This window comes from Gallus gallus, chromosome 2 (assembly GCF_016699485.2).
Source record: "Gallus gallus isolate bGalGal1 chromosome 2, bGalGal1.mat.broiler.GRCg7b, whole genome shotgun sequence".
NCBI lineage: Eukaryota > Metazoa > Chordata > Aves > Galliformes > Phasianidae > Gallus > Gallus gallus.
In genome coordinates this window covers 100,651,211-100,670,949 of record NC_052533.1, presented here as the reverse complement: position 1 = coordinate 100,670,949, position 19,739 = coordinate 100,651,211, and the positions used below count along the sequence as shown (strand labels likewise).

Here is a 19,739-nt window from a genome sequence, read left to right as displayed (position 1 = left end):
GGCAGAGAACTCATTAAGTACCTCAGCTTTCTGCTTGTCTAAAGAAGCCAGTTCTCCCTTCTCATTTCCCAGAGAGGGTACATTCTCCTTTGCCTGTCTCTTAGGACCGATGTAAAATCAGCCAGCAAAGCTCAGGAAGACTTCTTTAAAGGGCATGTATAGCAAACGAATGCAGGTGTTATGAGACTATGACTTCAGATAGCCTTGTAGTAATCCAGGGAGCTTATGTGGAGTTTTATGAGACGTACAGGGAGCCTGGGTCCTGCTGCAGACTGTGGTGGAGTGTCTGGCATGGCGAGTTGCATCAGGTAGTTTGCAAAGGGATGTTTGTCCATTTCCCCAGAAACTCTCACTCCCATCCCTTTACCTAAAGTCATGCTTCCGTCTTAAATTTCAACAAATATGTCCAACGCTAATATACAATATCAGTATAGTTAGAATTTTTTTACTGTGCTGAAATGTGCATTTAGACAGGAACATTTTTTTGTTAATACCATTCTTAATGTAGACATAATTCAGCTTCATACTTCAGAGGATATTGCATCTTTAAATTTAGTCTAGGGTTTCATTTATATGAATACATCATAATTCCTATAAAGGATTTAGAACTGGAACAGATCTCAAATGTAACTGTGTCAGCCCTGATGTCATATGTGTTGGCTGCCCTACTGGAAAACTCTCTTAATGGTATCTCTTCTTTTTAAACAATAAAGGCATTTTGGGTAAATTATATCCTGGGGTTCTGCCTTTGTTGTTAGAAAATATTAGTAATGAGAGTACTTGGAATTATTAATTCATTGCTTTTCAAAGGAGAGGAAAAAAAATCCCTAAGCCAGTGTCCATTTACTCTTTTTCTTCAGTGGAATTTTTTTTTTTTATGGTAATGCTCAAGGCTTGGATATGAACAAGACTGCTCTGTGCTGGGTGTTGTTTGGGTGTGGAGTAGAAGGTAGAGATGTGAACAGGAGGGATTAACGTGAAGGAAGGAGGGAGAGCACAAAGCGGAGATGAAATCACTGGTGGGAGGCAGCTGTAAAATACTGGCCAGCTTGGTGCAGAAAGCCTAGGTTGGACTAATTGGGGAGTGTTCACAGGTTGCTTTGACTGTTGCTCTTCCTATCCCTGTGGTATAGGCCGAGGAAGTGGGCAGTCTGTAGTATTTCAAGAGTGGCGTGGAGTTTTGTCCACGTGGCTCAGTGTCTGAGGGGAAACATGGTCTTGAATTGAGTCCCATTTAATTTTGAAATATTTTCGTCAATGTGCTTACAGCAATTCTGCTTTAGGCAAATAACTCTCAGTTATTTTCTTCTTCAAATGTTCCAAAGGGCAACCGGAAGCACCGCGGCAGGCAGTGCCACCAAGACCTCCACTGCAGCCTCAGCCCGGAACACCGCTGCTGCCCTCCAGGCCCAGGATCCAGCCCCCACGGCAGCGGCCCCCGCTGCAGCCACCACAGCCCAGGCCTGCACGCCCAGCACTGCCTGGCTCAGCCCTTACTCCATTCCTGCCTGGCACAACCGGGATCATCCTGGAAACCGGGGAGGCCGGACCTCCTGGCACAGTGCTGATGTCAGGGAGAGGCCGGCTGAGGAGTGTGGATGGTCAGGCTGGTCAGAGCACCATGCCCATTGCGGAGGGGTACGCTGGAGCACCAGGTGAGAGTCGAATGAATAGTGAATTCTTCGGTAAGACCTATGGACACTCCAGGCCTTTTGTAGGGGAGCCTTCCTGTTCACCCGTTACAGCTATTTGGAGCAGGCTTATGGCAGAGGCGATTTGTAATGGAGCTTGGCAGCCTCCAGCTGGCTATGGAAGTAGGGAAAACGTGCTCAGTGCCAGTTTTGTTACCTTTGCCAGGGCTGTGCAGAGCATGATGTTAGTGGGGCTGACATAAAATTCTTGGTGAGTACAGCAGCATTTGCCACTAGGGAAACTTGACTTTTCTTCCTGTAGTGCTTATAGTGCATTAGAATAAGAATATAGTTTTCTTTGCCACAGCCACGCCAGCTTAATGATAATCTGAGCATTCTGTAGGAGACTATTTCAGTAGGCTATTTTATGGTAACAGAGGATATTTCTTCAGAAGAATGCATTGATAATTTGTCATAACGTACTCGATTACATACCATGCAACACATACTACCTCTCCTTTACAGGATATCCAAAGTTGTCGCCTCCAACCATAGACTCACAAGGTAAGACCGTTGTCTCCTACAAATTCTTTACATGGGTGCTTTATTTCAGACTCTGTAGAGTTGTGGCTGGGAGAACAAAGTGATGTTGAGGAAAATCTGACACGTTTTTACTCTACCCAAGCATTAAATCTGCATCCTTTGAAAATTTGGTCTTAAAAAATAATTCGTGTGGGGCTATTGTTGCTTATTTTGTGGGGTTGTTTTTTTATTTTTTATTATGAAGGGTTTCTGTTTTCTAGCAAATGTCAGGACTGACCTTTTTTCCTTTTAAGTGAAAAAATATATAATTCTTTCTAATGAGTTTAATACTTCTTTGGTAAGAGATTAATAAGGCCAATTCTAAGGTCTTGAAGCACTGTTAGTAATTGAGATAACACGCGAGTTGGTCCTCCTCACGGGAGAGTTTCTGCCTTCGTGGAAAAGATGACGACATGTTCCTGACTACAGTGAAAGCAGGAGTGCTCCCACTGTCCACCACCACCTAGAAAGACGTAAAATGCAGTTTTCTAGGTTGGGTGTGGCTTTATTATAATTGTTCATATAATAATTCAATGGATTTTGAATTATGAGCATTGAAGCAATCTTGAGGATTGCAGTGGCAAGAACAAGCAGCAATAGATAAGGCTTCTGGAAAAGGATGTGAAGTGAAGAAAAGCTCATTTATCTTGATGCCAGCAGTCAATATAAATGCCTAGATTTCTGTGATAAATGCATTTCCTGGGGGTTTATTCTTCTTTATACAAACTTCTTCAGCTATAGGCAGCAGTATTTTAATAGATTTATGCTAAAACTGTATGAACTTGTGCATGTTAAAAATGTTAGAAGGGCAGGGTGGGGTAGCTGGTGTGCATAATTGCTGCTTGGTGAAACGTGTTGCAACAAAGGGTATCACCCTGAGATCTACAGAGAAGCAGGCTCAACCAAGGAGTTATTTTTCCTATCTCTTTCTCTGAAGAGTATCTCAATATAAGACAGATCTGCTGATCTGTCACGCTTCACCCAAAATGCCCTGTAAACCCTGAGGTCAGGTAAGGTCATAGAAAGCAGTTAGTATGATGTGGTACAAATGTGATGCGGCACAAATAGCTATTTTACTTATTGGAGTTGGGGCATTTACACTCACTGACCCTAATCATATGGGTGGGAATGCTTATAAATAGCAGTGACAGAGAGCTCTTTGGGGCAGAACACAGCAGTTGACAGAGTTATAGAAATTAAGAGCTGAGAAAGGGAGGATTTCGGGTTTATTGGAGGTAGAACTTGGGTAAGACACTGAGGAGTCTTTTATACCTAATTCAAGTAGGACCACAGTTGATGTCTTTGTCAGTCTTCTACATTTTATGGTGCTGAAATTGTAATTTGAAAGATCAAACCTTGTACTATAGAATTGTAGAGCCAGAGAATTGCTCAGGTTGGAAAAGACCTTAAAGATCATCAAGTCCAACCACAACCTAACCATACTAACCTAACCCTAACAACCCTCCGCTAAATCGTGTCCCTGAGCAAAGTCCTCTACTTCCTAAAGCAGAAAGCATGTATTATCAAATTGGCCTTCTAAGCACTCCCTTTTGTTTCTGATTCCCTTTCATTTCTGTTTCTGAGCAAGGAGTTTATCATAAAGGTGAGCTAAGTACCAGGACCAAAGTTCATCTGCTTAATCTCTTTCACTATAAAAAGTGTTGAATCAACTGTTATTGAAAAAAGCATCATCAACAGATATTGAAGCATGGCAATTTTAGCGCCATGAGAACTCTTCTTTACTGACAGTTGCAGAGGTCATAGATTGGCTGATGAACTGGTCTGGGAGGCAATAAAAAAGTACTTGAAGATCCCTAGTCACACAACTTGGCAAAGACAGAGCCAAGAAGAGGATTTGGACACTCTGATAAGCATACAGAGGATCACAGTGAAAAAATTTCACTGAAAGCACAAACTGCCTTCCCCCCTCTCTGGTTTGCATTGTTGGTAGTGCCTTCAACCCAGCAGCTCTGATGGAGGGTGATTGCTTCTCTCAGAGAAGCTTTACAGGAGGTTCAGGTTGGATATTAAGAAAAGTTTCATCTCAGGAAGAGCAGTGAGGCAGTGGCTGCCCAGGGTGGTGGTGGAGTCACTGTCCCTGGAGGTGTTCAAGAAATGTGTGGATGTGGCACATGGTTAGTGGGCAGTATTGGTGGTAGGTGGATGGTTGGACTACATAATCTTAGAGATCTTTTCCAACCTTAATGATACTCTGATTATTGTGCCGTGTGGTGCCAAAAACTGCTGAACCAGTGAACCCTACTGCTGTATGAACAATGCTGAATATATGCAGGTGAATGTTGGTTTGGGCTTTTTAATTCTTCTCACCTGTCTGACATTGAGCCATCTCCAAGTGACTTACAACAGTAAAGCTATGGGACATGTTTCAAATATAAAACCATGAGGTTTATTGTGATGGAAGATTTGTGTTGCTGCAGGTGCTCCTTGATTTGAAGCAAAAGTTTATTGAATACATAAATTCTCCTTCTGTGTTTGTAATGGATTCTCTTGCTTATTTAGCTCTTCCTTTTGATTGTTTGACTGGGAACAATATTCTGGTTATTACGCGTTAATGACTCAGTGCAGTGGAAGGCACTGCACCAGTGGTTGTGTTTTGTCACTGTATGAAAAAACAGCATAATTCACAGAAGCAGACTTCAAGGCCTGGGTAGAGGACAAATACTTGTGCAAGGAACAGTAGGTCAGCCACAGGGCAAACCTTTCCAAACCTTACAAATCTGGCTGAGATTTGTAAAGTAGGACCAGTAAGAGCAGAAAGGGCTGTTATGGACAGGTTCTGAGGCAAAGTAGCTGTGTCTCTGTAGCACACTGAATGAATTATAGAATGATTAAGGTTGGGAAAGACCACTAAGATCACCTAGTCCAACCATCAGCCCACCCGCAGCATGCCCACTGTGTAAGTACCTCAGTGCCACATCCATGTGGTTCTTGAACACCTCCAGGGGCAGTGACTCCACCACCTCCCTGGACAGCCTGTGCCACTGCCTCACTGCTCTTTCTGAGAAGAAATTTTTCCTATTTCGAGTTATGATCCATTTCAGAAACAGGTGACTTTAGCAGAGCTCACAGGCCCTGTGAATCTTTCATGAAGCTTTCTGTCTGTCATGTCTTCATGAGGATGGTGTATGTGATTCCTAGCTTTTGTAATTCCACATCTCTAGCTTAAGTGAGAGTGTGGAGGTTCCAAGCCCAGACCTTGCCTGGAGAAACTGATCTCTGTGTAAGGAAAAGCGTTTGCAGGTGGGGATATGTGTGGGTGGTTGGTTCACTTCTCTGTAAGGTTCTGCAAAAGCATTGCTGAGAGCTATTGGTAGGATTTGTGAAAGCTTCAAACAGGCACAGCTCCAGCTGGAAATCATAGAATGGCCTGGGTTGAAAAGGACCACAATGATAATGTAGTTTCAACCCCTCTGCCACGTGCAGGGTCACCAATCACTAGACCAGGCTGCCCAGAGCCGCATCCAGCCTAGCCTTGAATGCCTGCAAGGGATGGGGCATCCACAACCTTCTTTAAACTAATCTACAGGATATTTAGATGCATTTAAGATTTCCTCTTCAGACCAGTACTCCTAAAACTGAGCTGATGGCTCAAAAGAACAAGGCTGCAGATCTGAAGCAACTTCAGCAGCAAAATCTAAAGTCTATTCAAGCAATTATTGTCAGTGTAGGAAAACCTAAGGGAAGCTGTGGTGAGCCAGGACAGGAGTCACTTCCCCATCCGGATGGTATGTAGCTGCTGTGAGTTGCAGCACAGCAATTGTGGGCAAGCTGCAGAGTTTGTGCCATCTGTACTGTGTGGCTATAGGTGAGAGGAACCTGTCTGAGTCAGCCGTTGAGAAGTTAGTTAATGTACATTAACAGTTGGTTTGAGTCTCAGAGTAAGCTGAGAATAGAAAGTGGTGTTAAAAGTGCTGGAACTTTGCAGGAGCTCCTTAAGTAGACTTCCTGCAATTCATTTGGGTCCTTTCAAACAACTTCATCTCAGTTCAAAGGAGCTCCTGCACGTGCACTGGCAGCTAAAAGGGCTTCTGTCTCATGCTCACAAAGCAGGCAAAGTACTGAATGAGGAAATTTCCAAAGATACACGCAGCAGCTGGTTAATAGCCCCAAAGGGAACTTCTGGTGGTTTTTTGCATCTCCTTTCCTTAAGTTCCCCTGTGTCCATGCCAAGTTAACTCAAGAAAAAAAAAGTCTAGCACAGCATTGGTATATTCTCATTTTAGATACAGATTTGTCACTTCTTCTCTACTGAAGTGAATTGAATGGTTGTGTCATTGGTTGCTGATGGGCACTGTCAAATTGAGAGAAAGAGGAAACAAACATTTATTTTAAGGGAGGCAGAGCAAGGGCTGGCACAGCACAGAGATGACATGGATCCTAATCTGATTAGGGAAGAAGAGAAAGAGCAGCCAAGGGGAACTTGAAGTGTATTCGTTACTTACCACTAATTGTCAGATCACAGCAACAAGAGCTGACCACTGCTGGCTGTTTTCCTGCTTAGGAGGAATGTGTAGAGGGAAGGGAACTATAACAGGACAAACAGATGAGTGATCACTTAAGACTTGTCTTTAAGTCTGTCTGCTTAAAAGCAAAATTTTGTCCTAATTGTCCAAAGGACATTTCATCAATCACCAGTCTAACTGCATTGTTAAGCTGGTAAACAGATGATAGCCACTGTGAAATACTTATGTGTCTGTCTGATCTGCTTAGAAAAGAGTTAAGTTACAGAGTGAAAAATTCCCCAAAAGAAAAAGATGGTTCTTTCTGTTGGAATACTTGTTTCTTTTGTAGATGTTTTCACACCTCTTTAGCAGAGGAGATCAGAGCTGTATGCAGCTTCTCAACTTCACTAGGAAAGCTGGCATGAGCTATAGACCTTCGGCACTTCTGTTGCCACTATGATGGTGATATAGAGCAGGGATGTCCAGGGGCAGCCTGAATCCCATGGAAATTTTATGGCAGAGCCTTGCTGGATTCAGGTATGGCAGGATTTCCACTTGCAGCATTTATGAGCCACGTACCTCTTCCTTAGAAGGAAAAACAACTTGTAGGCAATACCCATTTTCTGACTCCTCAGCCAGAGCTGGGAGGCTGTGGCCAAGGGGGAAGTGTTACGGTACTCAGTTAATGTCTTTTTTTATGGTGAGGCACCTGGGGCCTGGGCCAGCAGTATGTAGTCTGCTAATTCTGGCATCCCTCAAGGGCTAGGCTGAGTGGTGTACCTGCAGGAGCAGAGACACTGGGTTATAAACCATTACAGGGAAAGACTGTGTTGTCCTGAAGTGACCCTAAGTCGTGTTCTTACCCATTTTAGGACCTGCTGCTGCTGCGGCCTCTCTGGTGTCCTTTTCAGCTGGGCTCACACAGAAGCCTTTCTCCAGTGATGTTGGCGTGGTTCACTTTAACAAAGTTCTCGTGAACGACGGGGATTATTACAACCCCAATACAGGTAACAGCCAAAGAACGGACCCACAGAGGTACCAGATGGCAGCAACATGTTACCGGTGTATGATGCCATCCCCGGCCTTGTGGTGAATTGAGCAAAACAAAATACATGAGTCCTCCCAAAGCAGATCCACTAGGATAGGAGCTTCCCACGGATTTAGCACACACGTGTCATATTTGGTTTTCCTCACCATCCCAATCATGCTGAGGTGCAGCTCACCACCAGCACTGCAGGTCCATGCTCCCATCCCACCTCAAGTGGCTGCATCCAGTTAGCAGCGGAGAGGCAGCTTGCTAACCCACCTCACTGCAGCCTGGGCAAAGGAAGGAATGAGGTAATGTATTCTACCTCCCCAGTGACAGTTACCATGGCCACCTCCTTCTCTAATGTCACGTCACTTGAGGGTGTTGGGCGTGCCTCAGCCTAATGGACACTAGAACAGCACGTGGCTGCCTTTTGCTTCCTCACCCAACTATGAGTTGTGGCAACTCCTTAGGACGGGTGGCTTCTGAGCACGGACAGGACATGTTAGTTAAAGTTTTTAAGGACTGGTGGGCTCTAACAAAAGAAGCAGTAGGATTATATGTGTATCTCTGCAACAGGAGAGTGGCTACAGCCCAGGCAGTGCACCTGCAGCACAGTGAGGTATGCCTATGCCTGGCTCCTTGCTTCTAATGTTGGCTTCATTGTAAACCACCTCTGAGCACACCTGAAACACCTCCTGAACTTCCATGAGCTGGCTCTGTAAAGCTGAGGGTTACGCAGAATTATTGAAAGCTCCCATGACTGAAGTGTACATCCCTGTGGTGCTGGTACTTTCTGCAAGCCAAGCCTGGAAGTTTTAAAACGAACGGTAATGGAAGACTCCTGTAGCTTAGCACTCCCCTTCCCCTTCTTAACTGCTTCCAGTTGGTCAGCTGCCCGAGCTGACCCTATCACAGTTATCTGTGTGAATGATGGCTAACCCACGTTGCTTCATGTTTGTCATTGTGTATAGAGTGCTTGGGACTTTCTGCATTGACCAACTCGGACAAGCTCAGCCTGTCTCTTTCCCACAGGCATTTTCACATCGCCATTTGAAGGGCGCTACCTGATCACGGCAGTACTGGCTCCGGAGAGGGATGAGTACGTTGAAGCGGTGCTGTCCGTCTCCAATGCAAGCGTTGCTCAGCTGCACACGGCTGGGTACAGAAGGGAATTGCTGGAGTACCACAAACCCTACTCGGGGAAACGGACCTGTGGTGGTCCTGGAACATTCCACCTCGTTCTTCACCTCAAAGCAGGAGATGAAGTAAACGTCGTCGTAACAGGAGGCAAACTGGCCTACACAGACTCTGACGAAATGTATTCCACGTTTAGTGGGGTTCTCCTTTATCCTTCTATTTCCCATGTTTAGGTCCACCATCAAACAGGAGAGAAGGGTAAGATATTCCGAAGAAATTAAGTGTAATAAAATTCAAAGCTTTAATATATTCAGTTTATATATTTGATTTCAGTGATGAGTTTGTCTATAATGAAACCTTTTCCTTGTCCCCAGTTACTAGAGATAGCTACAGCAGACCTGGTTCTGTAGCCAGACTAGCTCTTTCCCCAAGTCCTTGTTTACCTGTACAGACAGAACATCTGTTAAACAACAGTTGCATTCTGAATAGATACTTCTCCACTGTGCTTTTATCCCCTATTAAATACCCTTTTCAGTTTTATCCCCAGTTTATCTCTGACAGCATCCCAAGTGTATCAGAGTTTACATCTTAGCTGAAGTTTACAGCTGCAGTCAGCTATTTTTGTGCTTTCAGTAAAGCAAGAACAAGAAAGTGAGATTGTACAGGACACCATCAGTGACTTCCTAGTCCTTGCGTTCTTCAGTAATACGTTGCTTCAGTACAGTCTCACAGACCGAAAAGCAATTGCTAACCGTGGTGGTGCAAAGCAGAATGATGTTTGCATCAGGTTTTGTTCTCCCCCTTAAGGACCAAGTGCAGTGCTAAGAGAGGGGATGAGTGACTCCAGCACTGTGCAAGGAGGAACATCCCTTGCGCCAGCTTTTTACTGGGCGGGTGAAAACTTTGGAACTTTTGACAGTGTTGTTTTCTGGAACTCCTACAGTATTTGCATTACAAAGGTATTTTTCTTCTTTGTTGCATTGTAAAAGATAGGCCAGAGGAAAAACAGATGATATGGGAAAACAGACTTCTTTTTAGCCAGTACTGTCCAATGCACAAACAACGTGCCAGTGGCACTGACTTTGTTTTAGCAGCCTCCTGCTTCAAGTGAGCTTTGTTTCACCATTCAACATCAGTTGCTATGGGTGGAGCAACTTTCCTCTTAGCTTTAGCCCATTCAGTGCAACAATGTTTTCTTTCTCCTGACAGCCGCTTCTCAGTGAAGGTGAGAAAAACGGTGTTTTGTTTCTTCAGAGTTAACATTTTGAGCTGCTCTGTGGCTGGAAAAAAAATCTTCACCTTGCTTTGGTAAGGGCAGGACTATTCACTGCCATCTATGTAAGTGGATCATCTTTTCATAGTCTATTCATCCTGCATAGAGTGGCATTTATTATCACAGTGGTTTGTGTAGAACATTTTCCTTCTTACGAATCCAGAACAGCTTTTCATAGCACAGACCAGATAATTCCTTTATGTGAAGGAAGAACTCCTTGTGCTGTAAGCCTTCAGCTGAAGCCTTTCCCATCTGAGGAGGTCAGATGAACACTTGTCTTCATTGCATAGTTTTGGAATAGATACTCCCCAATAACTCTGTTTCCAGGCGATGAGATGGGGCCGTCCCACAACAAACAATTACATCCTGGAAGTTGAGCTGCCTTTGAGAAAAGCGGACAGAAAAAGCTCTGTCCCCACAGGAGCTCTGCGTCAGTGCCTTTGCAGATAGGAAGGAGCGCAGGAAGGAAATAGGCAGCAGATTTTTAAAGCAAGTGTTTGAAGAAGGTCTCCTGGTACCTGATTTTCAGCAGTTGGGGTGTTGCTGCTAAGACGGAGGTTGGGCTGGATGTATTCTGTAGCAGGAAGGCTGCTGGTGCACAAGCAGTTGTAGGCAGCAGCGAAAGGTACTTGGCAGCCTGGAGAAGGGAGCCAGCCCCTCTCCCTGCCCTGAGTTTGTCCTGATCTGTGCCGGAGCCATTAGCATGCAGTTGGCAACCGCGCACCCGCTCAAGAGTGTCTTTTCTTCTGTTCTAAATCAACAGCCCACTGCTCTCCCGCACCTTCTAGGTCTCAAAATCGAAGGGAGAGACTGGAAAGATTTTTTTTGTCTTCCTGAGAGCCAATTACATCAACTGTATATGTATATTCTGAATCAATTTCTCATTATATACGAAAGCCATAGAGGCATTTTTCCTTTTAGGATATTTTCTACTCTCCTCAAGAAAGCTGTGTGCTCTAAGAAGTTGGCTGCTGTCTCTGTGTGACTCAGTATTGTTGCATTTTGGTGCCTGTTCTAAAAATGACTCATGGAAACAAACAAAGCGAGCTGAGTGCCTGGGGAGTCCCAGCTGGCAAACACCACCTCTTCATTTCTTTTTTTTTTTCCCTCCAAGTGAGGCAGATTTTTAAGAATCCGTGGTGAAAGTTTAGCACTGGAGTTGTGTAGGTTTCAGCACCTGATTCTCACCTAACTGCTCCTCCAGGCTTCTACCTCCAGCACAGCTCTGTCTTCTGCCAGGAACGTCCTCCTTGCACCTGGGATCTGAGAGTGGTCTGAGAGTGATCCCATACAGTGCAACACAACCAGTATTCATATGCAGCTGTAAAGCATTTTCTAAACTATATGACAGCAGGAGTGGTTCTCAGGGGTGTATTTTGAGAACACCTTATAGCGCTTTTAGGGATGGTTTCCCATTCACTATCTCTAATGATAGCTAAAGCTATGAACTTCGATGAGGAACCTCTGCATTACATTCCTGCTTTGTTTGAGGAAAATGAACCTTAATTACCACTGTCTCAGTAATTGCTGTAATCAGGGCAAGTGACTCAGATCTTCTCAGAGCTTTCAGGGCATAATATCTGCCCAGCTGGGAAGATTGAGATGTTGTAGCATAGGAAAAGGGGATCAGAGATCCAGTTGCTGATTCAGTCAGAACTTGGTTAAAACATTAAGGCAAGATTCTTTGGCAAATCAAGCAAAACTATCTATTGTCCCCTGTGCTCCTGTTTCCTATCAGAACAGGACAGATCAGCAAGCTGACAGTCAGGGAACGTGCCTCTGCTCTGGCCAAGCACATTGCATCCTAGAGCAGATGGGAAAGGCAGCAGAGAGCCAAACAAATGAATAATTTCAGGAGATCATAGGTAAGCTTGGAGGAAAGCAAAAAGGCAAATTTTCACCACCAAACACATGAAACTACCTCATTATTTTAATTTGCTGTTAAGACTTAGGACACATTACTATACTGACCACTCAAAGCAATGAGGATTTTCTACAGCATCCCACCGTACAGCCATTCAGTGTACCCCAGGTTACTTGCAGCAGTTTTGCGCAGTTCTACTGACAGACCATCTGATCAGCCAGGTGAGGATAACCAACCATTCCAGAACCACTACAAACAGCCAAAGATCGCTGTAAGTAGGAGGCATGGAAGGCAACTTGAAACAAAGTGCATGCAAGCCCTCACTGGAGCTTGAAAAGGCCCAAAGGCACAGGGAGCACACAAAGGGCTTTGGAGATTTGTATCAGGAGCAAATTGCTTCCTGAGGATGCTTCCTGAGGAGTTGGACTCGATGATCCTAATGGGTCCCTTCCAACTTGGGCTATTCTATGATTCAGGAGCATTCTATTTGCTAAGTAAGTCCTTATGGCACAGTGTGGTAGTGGATATGGATATGTTCCGCCAAAACCACAAATGCTGTCACACTGTCAGGTTGGGGATGGAACATTTGCTTCCTTGAGCCTTGACCAGCAGCTACACTTTGGTTCCAAGTTGCTCCAAGGTAACAGCGCAGAATGCAGACTGTCCAGCACCAAGGATCAGCTGGGGCTGTGTCCTGGCAGCACGAGGCAGACTTGCAGTCAAGCCAGCCCTCCTGCAATGTACCCTGTAGACTTCAGACAAGGTGCAAAATAACAGCTCTGCCCATCCTTTGTACATGGGAGACTCCAAAGAACATCTTAGAACATGTTCATACATAAGCAGGTTTTGGCGTTTATGCATTTTGCTATCTTGATTGTATTAGAAAAGTATTAATTTTTTTTCAGCAAAGAGCAGCTCATTTGAGTGTATGCTTTGTGCGCATATGTATACATACAAACACGGATGTACAGAAACTGATACCCAGCAACAGGAAGAAAACTGTTCAGTGGAAACCAACTGCTGCCATGTCCAAATAAAGCCTGCCTGTTTTGTGATGTTGGTGCTCCTTTGCTTTCCAGTGAACGCAGTACTACCGTAAGCTGAAATTCTTGCTCTCTCCTCCACCACCTTTAGAACTTCAGGTTCTGGTTTCTTAATCAAGTTTGCATGTATATATCTAATTCAGTGTCAGGCACTGATACAGGTGTTGTGGTAGTACAGAAGTTCCATCAACACAGTTCTTAGCTGCCCTGGTTTCTGGTTATTACAGTTAATCTCCAAATGGTTTGGGGAGAGCAAGTTTTAGAAGAAGGACAAAATATGGACAGGTAGGAAGGAGAAAGTCAGGAAATGGGTGAGAGAGGATAAGTGATTAGGAAGAAAGTGTGAAGAGCCTCAGATCTCTGTGCTGGTTAAGCATTACCTGCAGGTGACAGCTGCTGAAAGTGGGCATCAGCAGCACAAGGTGACGTTTCAGTCAGAACTCTTCCAGGCTTCCTGACAGGTGAAGATTCTGTAGCACTCAGGAAGAGGTGGCTCAGTGGTGCTTGCAGTTATCCCAACACATAGTTCGTTGTATCTGGCCCAAACAGAGCCCAGGTGCACACATGGCCTCCCCCAGGGCTCTCAGCGTACAAACTGAATGACATGAGAAAGTGTGCCCTTGCCCACACAAGAATTCCGTTCTTGGAAACCACTGCCACACCCATCAGAACACAGTTAGGGCCACATGCCTCTCCTCCCCTTCATTGTGTGACTGTGGGAAAAGTGGAGGTAAACTCACACACAGGAGCCCAGCTGGAAAGGAGGAAAGGACCGGACTGTGTGTAACACCACCAGGCCCTCACATGTTGGATGCAGGCACTGGAAGACACAGGAACAGCTATGGAATTTCCAGACACAACCCTGCCATGGCCTCCCCTCCTCACCACCTCCCCCGCTCACAGGGAGGAAGCCAGGCCTGCCACCTCACAGGCCATGCAACCACCTTCCCCTGGGACTCCAGCAAGACGTTGGTGAGGCTCTTTGCCAGCCCCTAAGGCCCTCAAAGCACAGTGACCAGTTGCCCAGCACTCTATAGGAGCTTACAGCAGAGCTAGAACTAGTGGAGGCCTCTAATTCTCTATGTGTCTAAGACTGTTCTCACAGACAGAACAACCTACCCACCGAGAACAGGCTTACTTACTGTCGGCTACAGGAAAAACAATACAAGACCAGAAAATACATCTGCAACAGATCTGAACATTCGGCATACACAGGACATGCCCACCTTTGCACTGCTGGCACTGGCATTGTTGCTCACTGCACACAATGCATGAGCACTGAAACCTACGTGTGAAAGATGGGCAGTGTCGTGAAGCATCCAGATGCGGAGGGAAGGTTTCTGTGTATGAGCAGAATTGCGGGGCACTCCAAATTCAAGTGGAAATTCTGCCACTGGCACAGGAGATAAAACTTAACACTAAGCTCCATCTGGGCAGAGGAGAGGTAGTGTGCACTGGCAATAGCAATGCAAGAGATAACACTTGAACTGCAGAAGTATCAAAAGGCACAACGTGATGTACACTTTGATGTAGATTTGTCATACATTTAATTGTGATTGAAATGGTTGGATGTTCTGTTAAACTGCTAGTCAGTTGCATTAACCCATAGCAGCAAGAGGCCAGGAAGGGTAAGTTTCTACCAAAAGCTTGAGATCCCTTTTCCAAGATGATCTCACAGTAATTACCTCAAGCAAATTAAACAGCTGTCTTGGAAGACAATACTTTGCCTTGAAAGGAAAAAGTTAGCTCGGATGGAATTAGGATAAAACTCCAAATTAGGGCAGATTTACAAGCGCTTACGCTACACAGTTGCTGGATTTTCTTCAAGGCAGCTTGTGTGTTCCCGAGATGCATGTCTGATTACAGTGCATCTGTTACCTGACATTAATAACGCATGTTTACGTTCATTATAGTTATAAACAAATATTGGTATTGGCAGACAATGTGAGTCTGATTACAGCAATTATTCGTCAGCTGTATAAATACCCTAAAAGTAAACCAAGCGTGAGAGAAAGCAAATGAATCATTGTCCTTAGTAGAGCGATTCTAAATGTAAATATAAATACAATTTAAATAAGCCAACATTCACTAAATTAGCGATACAAAAATAGAATTCCTAAGTACAAATTGAAGAAAAAAGTGAGTTTAAGGTTGTTTATTGTGATAACATTGTTCTCAACATCAATATGCATTGCACTGAAGTGTGGGTTACTGCACCCAAGATAGTCCAGTCTTAACAAAAACCACTAATGGTACGGTCACAGATCTGACAGCTTTCAACACACTACCTTATTAGTGATTGGGTTGCCTGAATAATCAGATATTCCACATCTTCAACGTAAAAATGAAACAAACTATTAAAGAGTTTTCCTATCCTCAAAACAAACCCAAATGTAACTTCCATCTGGAAATAATTAACACTGTTAAAAAAAAAAAATCCCAAACAATTCCATTCTATTCAACAGGATTCAACTCTGGAAACTAAAACTACTTTAGGCAAAAGTGACACTTTAAAGGCTTCTCAAATCCATCGTATATTTTTGACATTTCATTATGAATTCGCATTAAAGCCATTTAAACAACTCTTATTCACATGACAGTTTTTCTGGAAGACTTGTATGAGATATTAACACGAAATCTCATTTATTTTTGTCTTTACCATAAGCAGATTCAGTGTTTGTTTCAGACTTTGTTCCATAAGTAAGATGACACAAGCGTTAAAACCTTTCCAGTTGAAATATAACATAAAAAAGGACAGGAAGCTGAGGATACATAAGCCATATTGCACATGCAGTTGGATACTGTCAGGGGTCAAGTCCAACCTTTTGAACCACAAGCATGCTTTGAACAGTAAAAAATAAATTAATCCAGAAATGTGAACCACTTAAGTTACTGATCTTTAAATCATCACAGAAATGGGTAATGTCCAGGTCACTAACAAGTTCTGAATCGCAGTGCTCCTTTATATGTTCCCGGATAGGTATCACTGACTCAGCTTTTGAGATGGTTCCAACGCTAAGTGGATCTGCATCTTCAACAACACAGTCTTAACAGGGAGGTGTATGTGCTGACACACACGTACACTTAGAAAGTTCCTCTTTCATAGAAAGAATATCTTACTTGCGCTAGTTTTAAGTAAGTATAGCACAACTTGTTTTCAAACTTGATTTCAGGCCACTTCTCTCAACTAAGGTAACAAAGGACAGGCAAATGCAGACTCCATATATTCCCCCCTTCATATTAATATTGCAGTACAAGCCTACAGTTTGATAGTAACGAGGTGTCTTTCCTTGTCAATAAAGTGTCCAGTACTCCAAACTATGTAGGTATGCAATGACAGGTACAGTAACCCATGTTCTGTACCTAAGGAAGGTTAGGAAAAGCTGAACAAAGCTTTGCACATGAGTCAAATTAGAAACAAAACAAAAAACCAAACCAATCAACCTTACTTGTACCAGAAATACTCAAGAACACTTTTATATATCACCAAAAACCAAACAGAGCAGCTGTTACAGAGACCGAAAAGCAAAATTTTTAAGTAAGCAACTTTTTGGACATCCCTATACTGCAAAATAAAAGGTCAGCAGAATGAGGAGCTCACTGTAGCCACATCCATATTCATATCATCTGGAATCATATGCATTTGGAAATACACTTGATACATTAATTCTCACTGCTGATCTGAAAATCCAGTTTCTCTTCTTACCAATCCAGAAAGATGAACAGAATTTAAGATAAAAAAATAAAATAAAATAAAATAACCAAACTAAGGATGAACAAAGATACAGCCAAACCTTAGTAACAATCTGCACAGTTTGGAATCCCTCTGCAGATAAATCATATTTTTCTCAAAGTGTTCCCCATTCCCCAAACCTATGTAACATCAAGGCCACCAAGAATAAGTCAGGGATGGTACTTAAGACTCTGACTTCCACAAAGGACTGCTTTAGCAGAGGCAGTTTCATCGCCTTCACAGACTATTACAACTTGTAATTAAAATATTATGTGGATTCTTATATATCTTAAGGTATTCAAGTGACTTAAAAGCTCAAATCCTGTTGATTTTCAAAGCACTTAGTGATCATGAAAATGTAAGTTTCTACAGAAATCTAGGGAGTAAAAGTTTAAAGAAAGAAAGGAAAAGATACATGGAATGATTGCAAGCTTCTGACATAGTGCAAATAAAATAATGCAGTAGAGCAAAATATGCTTTCAGTTGAATCCTGTGAAATCCACTTAAACACTCAGCAGATTGATGACAGAAGCAAGAATTTGCTGAAACAGTCACTGAATGTATTGTTCTCATTGTATAAGGATGCCCTTCAAGTCAGTTAACATGCATGGCACACAATGACAGACAGGTGTATTTTCCTTTCCATCCTCATAATCCCATTCTGAAAGAGAGCTTCCATGTTGATCCTGCCCCCCACCCCCCTTTCTTTTCTAATGCTTTACAGTCACAGGAATATACTGGAATTTTATAAGAAAATAAACGTTAATTTAATTCACATAGCAATCTGAAAGTTACTGCCCCCATGCAATTCACCAATTGTCTAGCATTAGGGTGGTGTTGCATGAGAATGCTAGGTAAAGACTACTCAGCTTGATAAAGAAAATGTTATTGTGTGTGGGGTAAAATTCCCTAAATGCACTCTTCTGCATTTAGCTTAACAGAAATCTCCTACACTCAGGCCAAGTAAGCTGGAACAGAAGGGCCTGGCCAAGCCAACTTCTCTCAGAAGCAGCCCTGGGTAGGCACTGCAGCAGTAGCCATACAAGTACCTTCTAAAGATCACTTACTTTGCCACTGGGAGTTGTGTACAGGTGAGAGCTCTGCTCCAGAGCCTGGCAGGATCCTTGGTGCACAGCCTCAGGAACTTCTTGCTGAAAAAGTGTCAGAAAAGACCACACCCACAGAAAGTTTGGGAGTGAAGTTTAAATGGCCGAAGGCATTAAGCCCTCAGGGCTAGAAGCATTTAATTCTCACCACAGACTTGCCCTAAGGAGGTTAAATGTACTAAATCAACTTCAAAAGCAGAACTACTTTTCTCTTGTTTTCAAGTATTTTTTGGAAAGAGAAATTAATTAGCAGCTTTCACAGCTGAGAAACACTAGACTTGGAATGCAGTTTGCTCTCAGGCTCTGATCTGAACCTGAGGAATGACCAGCACAATGATTATGAATAAACCAAAAGGAAAAAAAATAAAAAAAGAAAAAGAAAAAAAAAAGTTTTACTCTGCTCTGCAGCATTTAACCATTCTTATACCTGGAATCTCACTATTGAGCCACAGTTCCTTCCAGCTAGTGAAAATCTGCAATACAGAATTCTGGAAAGACTTGCAGTAGACAATTAAAAAATTAAATACTTTTTTTTTTAGTATAACAATTCCCTGAATATAATCTGAACATCCTTTTTACTGGCCTACATAGCATACACACACGTACACATACAAACACACACACACACACACACACACACACCTCCACAATGAAAAGTGAAATCAAAATGCCAGCTCCCCAACCCTTACAGAAACGTTCAAGATTTCTCTTGATGGAAATCTAACATGAAATAGTGCAGCCTGAAAGCAACAAAAGCCATACAAGTATCTGAGAGCAACTTTCATTTTAACAAGCTTACGGAATAGTTTAAGCATTGCATATTAAAAAAAGAAAAAGAAAAAGCAGCAGAGTTAGTTAGAGCATGGACTGTACAAGGACAGCGTCGCACATGTGACAGAAGGCATATTTACATTTGAAGATGAATTTTGAGTCTTCACACTGTCAGCCTAGTAATGGCCACACCTTTTCTGTATTTTAGTGGAGAAAGAGCACACTGTCTTCGGTTCTGGATCCTCCGCAAAAAGGTCTAATTGCCCATCTGAACGTTAGCCCGTGGTTTTTATTAATAGGTCTGACATTCTATTTGGCAGTTTCCGTATACTTTTTGGCTTTGTTTTAGAAAATATACTATTAAGACTAATACAAAAAGATCTATGCTTACAGTAAGGTCTGACTGATGAAAATGCTAAGTTGCTCAGCATTAATTGCCATGAAGCACTTGGGTACCACGGCCATCGATGACAGACCAATCTCAAGTGCCTTAGCACAGGTATACAAAGACAGGCAATAAAGAAACAGACAGACAAAAAAAAAAAATCAAAAGCCCACAAAAAATTGGACAGCAGCTTTGCATTTTCTTTGTCTTACACCAACGGAGTTAAAGTGATTTCTTTAGTAAGACTTATGGTACCAGTATATAAATTAGCATCTTCATTAAGAAAGTTCTTCACATTTAAACTGAAGTCGAGTAGCTGAATACGAAAGTCCATTTCTAGGTGAGAAGTGTTCTTCAGGCCAGGTCTTCCATGTTAAGGTCAGGAAGAGGATCTCTCCAATAGCAAAAGGAGCTAAATTCTGGGCATGGAAATGCAGAACTCTGTTCTTTATTAAGCAATGGGAACACATGTTCCACAAGCTCACTTAGTCTGTAATACCTATATTAAAAAAAGAAAGAAAGAAAGAAAGAAAAACCATTATTTCACAGTCTAGTCACTGCTTAACTGTAGCCAAAAGAGCTTTAGAAGTCTAGACCAGAAAACTAAGTACTAACTAAGTACTACTACTTCAGGAGCAATTTGCAATTTTATTTTGCCAGTTTACTTCCCTTTTTGAGGAGTTTCAGTTAAGTAACCAAAGCTGTAAATTCTCTGGCAAAT

General features: G+C 42.9%; 2 protein-coding genes and 1 long non-coding RNA gene across 10 annotated transcripts in view; 1 reads left to right on the top strand and 2 right to left on the bottom strand.

The window, feature by feature from the left end:
- Positions 1–13,035, top strand: part of EMILIN2 (elastin microfibril interfacer 2) — a 34,056-nt gene extending 21,021 nt beyond the window's left edge. For both annotated transcript variants that reach the window (XM_015277950.4, XM_046934638.1), the window contains 4 exons: positions 1,326–1,655; positions 2,157–2,195; positions 7,549–7,683; positions 8,739–13,035. In XM_015277950.4, coding sequence (XP_015133436.3) covers positions 1,326–1,655; positions 2,157–2,195; positions 7,549–7,683; positions 8,739–9,076 — 842 coding nt within the window. In that variant the 3' untranslated portion in view covers positions 9,077–13,035. The remainder of the gene's footprint in view (positions 1–1,325; positions 1,656–2,156; positions 2,196–7,548; positions 7,684–8,738) is intronic.
- Positions 7,002–7,990, bottom strand: LOC121110053. The gene is made up of 2 exons (XR_005857346.2): positions 7,540–7,990; positions 7,002–7,456 (listed from the first exon to the last, which is right to left on the bottom strand). It is a non-coding gene; the product is annotated as an uncharacterized LOC121110053 (long non-coding RNA).
- Positions 13,036–15,163: 2,128 nt separating the features above from the next.
- LPIN2 (lipin 2) overlaps positions 15,164–19,739 on the bottom strand; it is a 39,797-nt gene continuing 35,221 nt past the window's right edge. For 6 of the 7 annotated variants that reach the window (XM_015277938.4, XM_015277941.4, XM_046925170.1 and 3 more), the window contains exon 20: positions 15,164–19,517. In XM_015277938.4, the coding sequence (XP_015133424.2) occupies positions 19,373–19,517 (145 nt within the window). In that variant the 3' untranslated portion in view covers positions 15,164–19,372. The remainder of the gene's footprint in view (positions 19,518–19,739) is intronic. The other variant, NM_001006386.4, reaches the window with a different exon arrangement.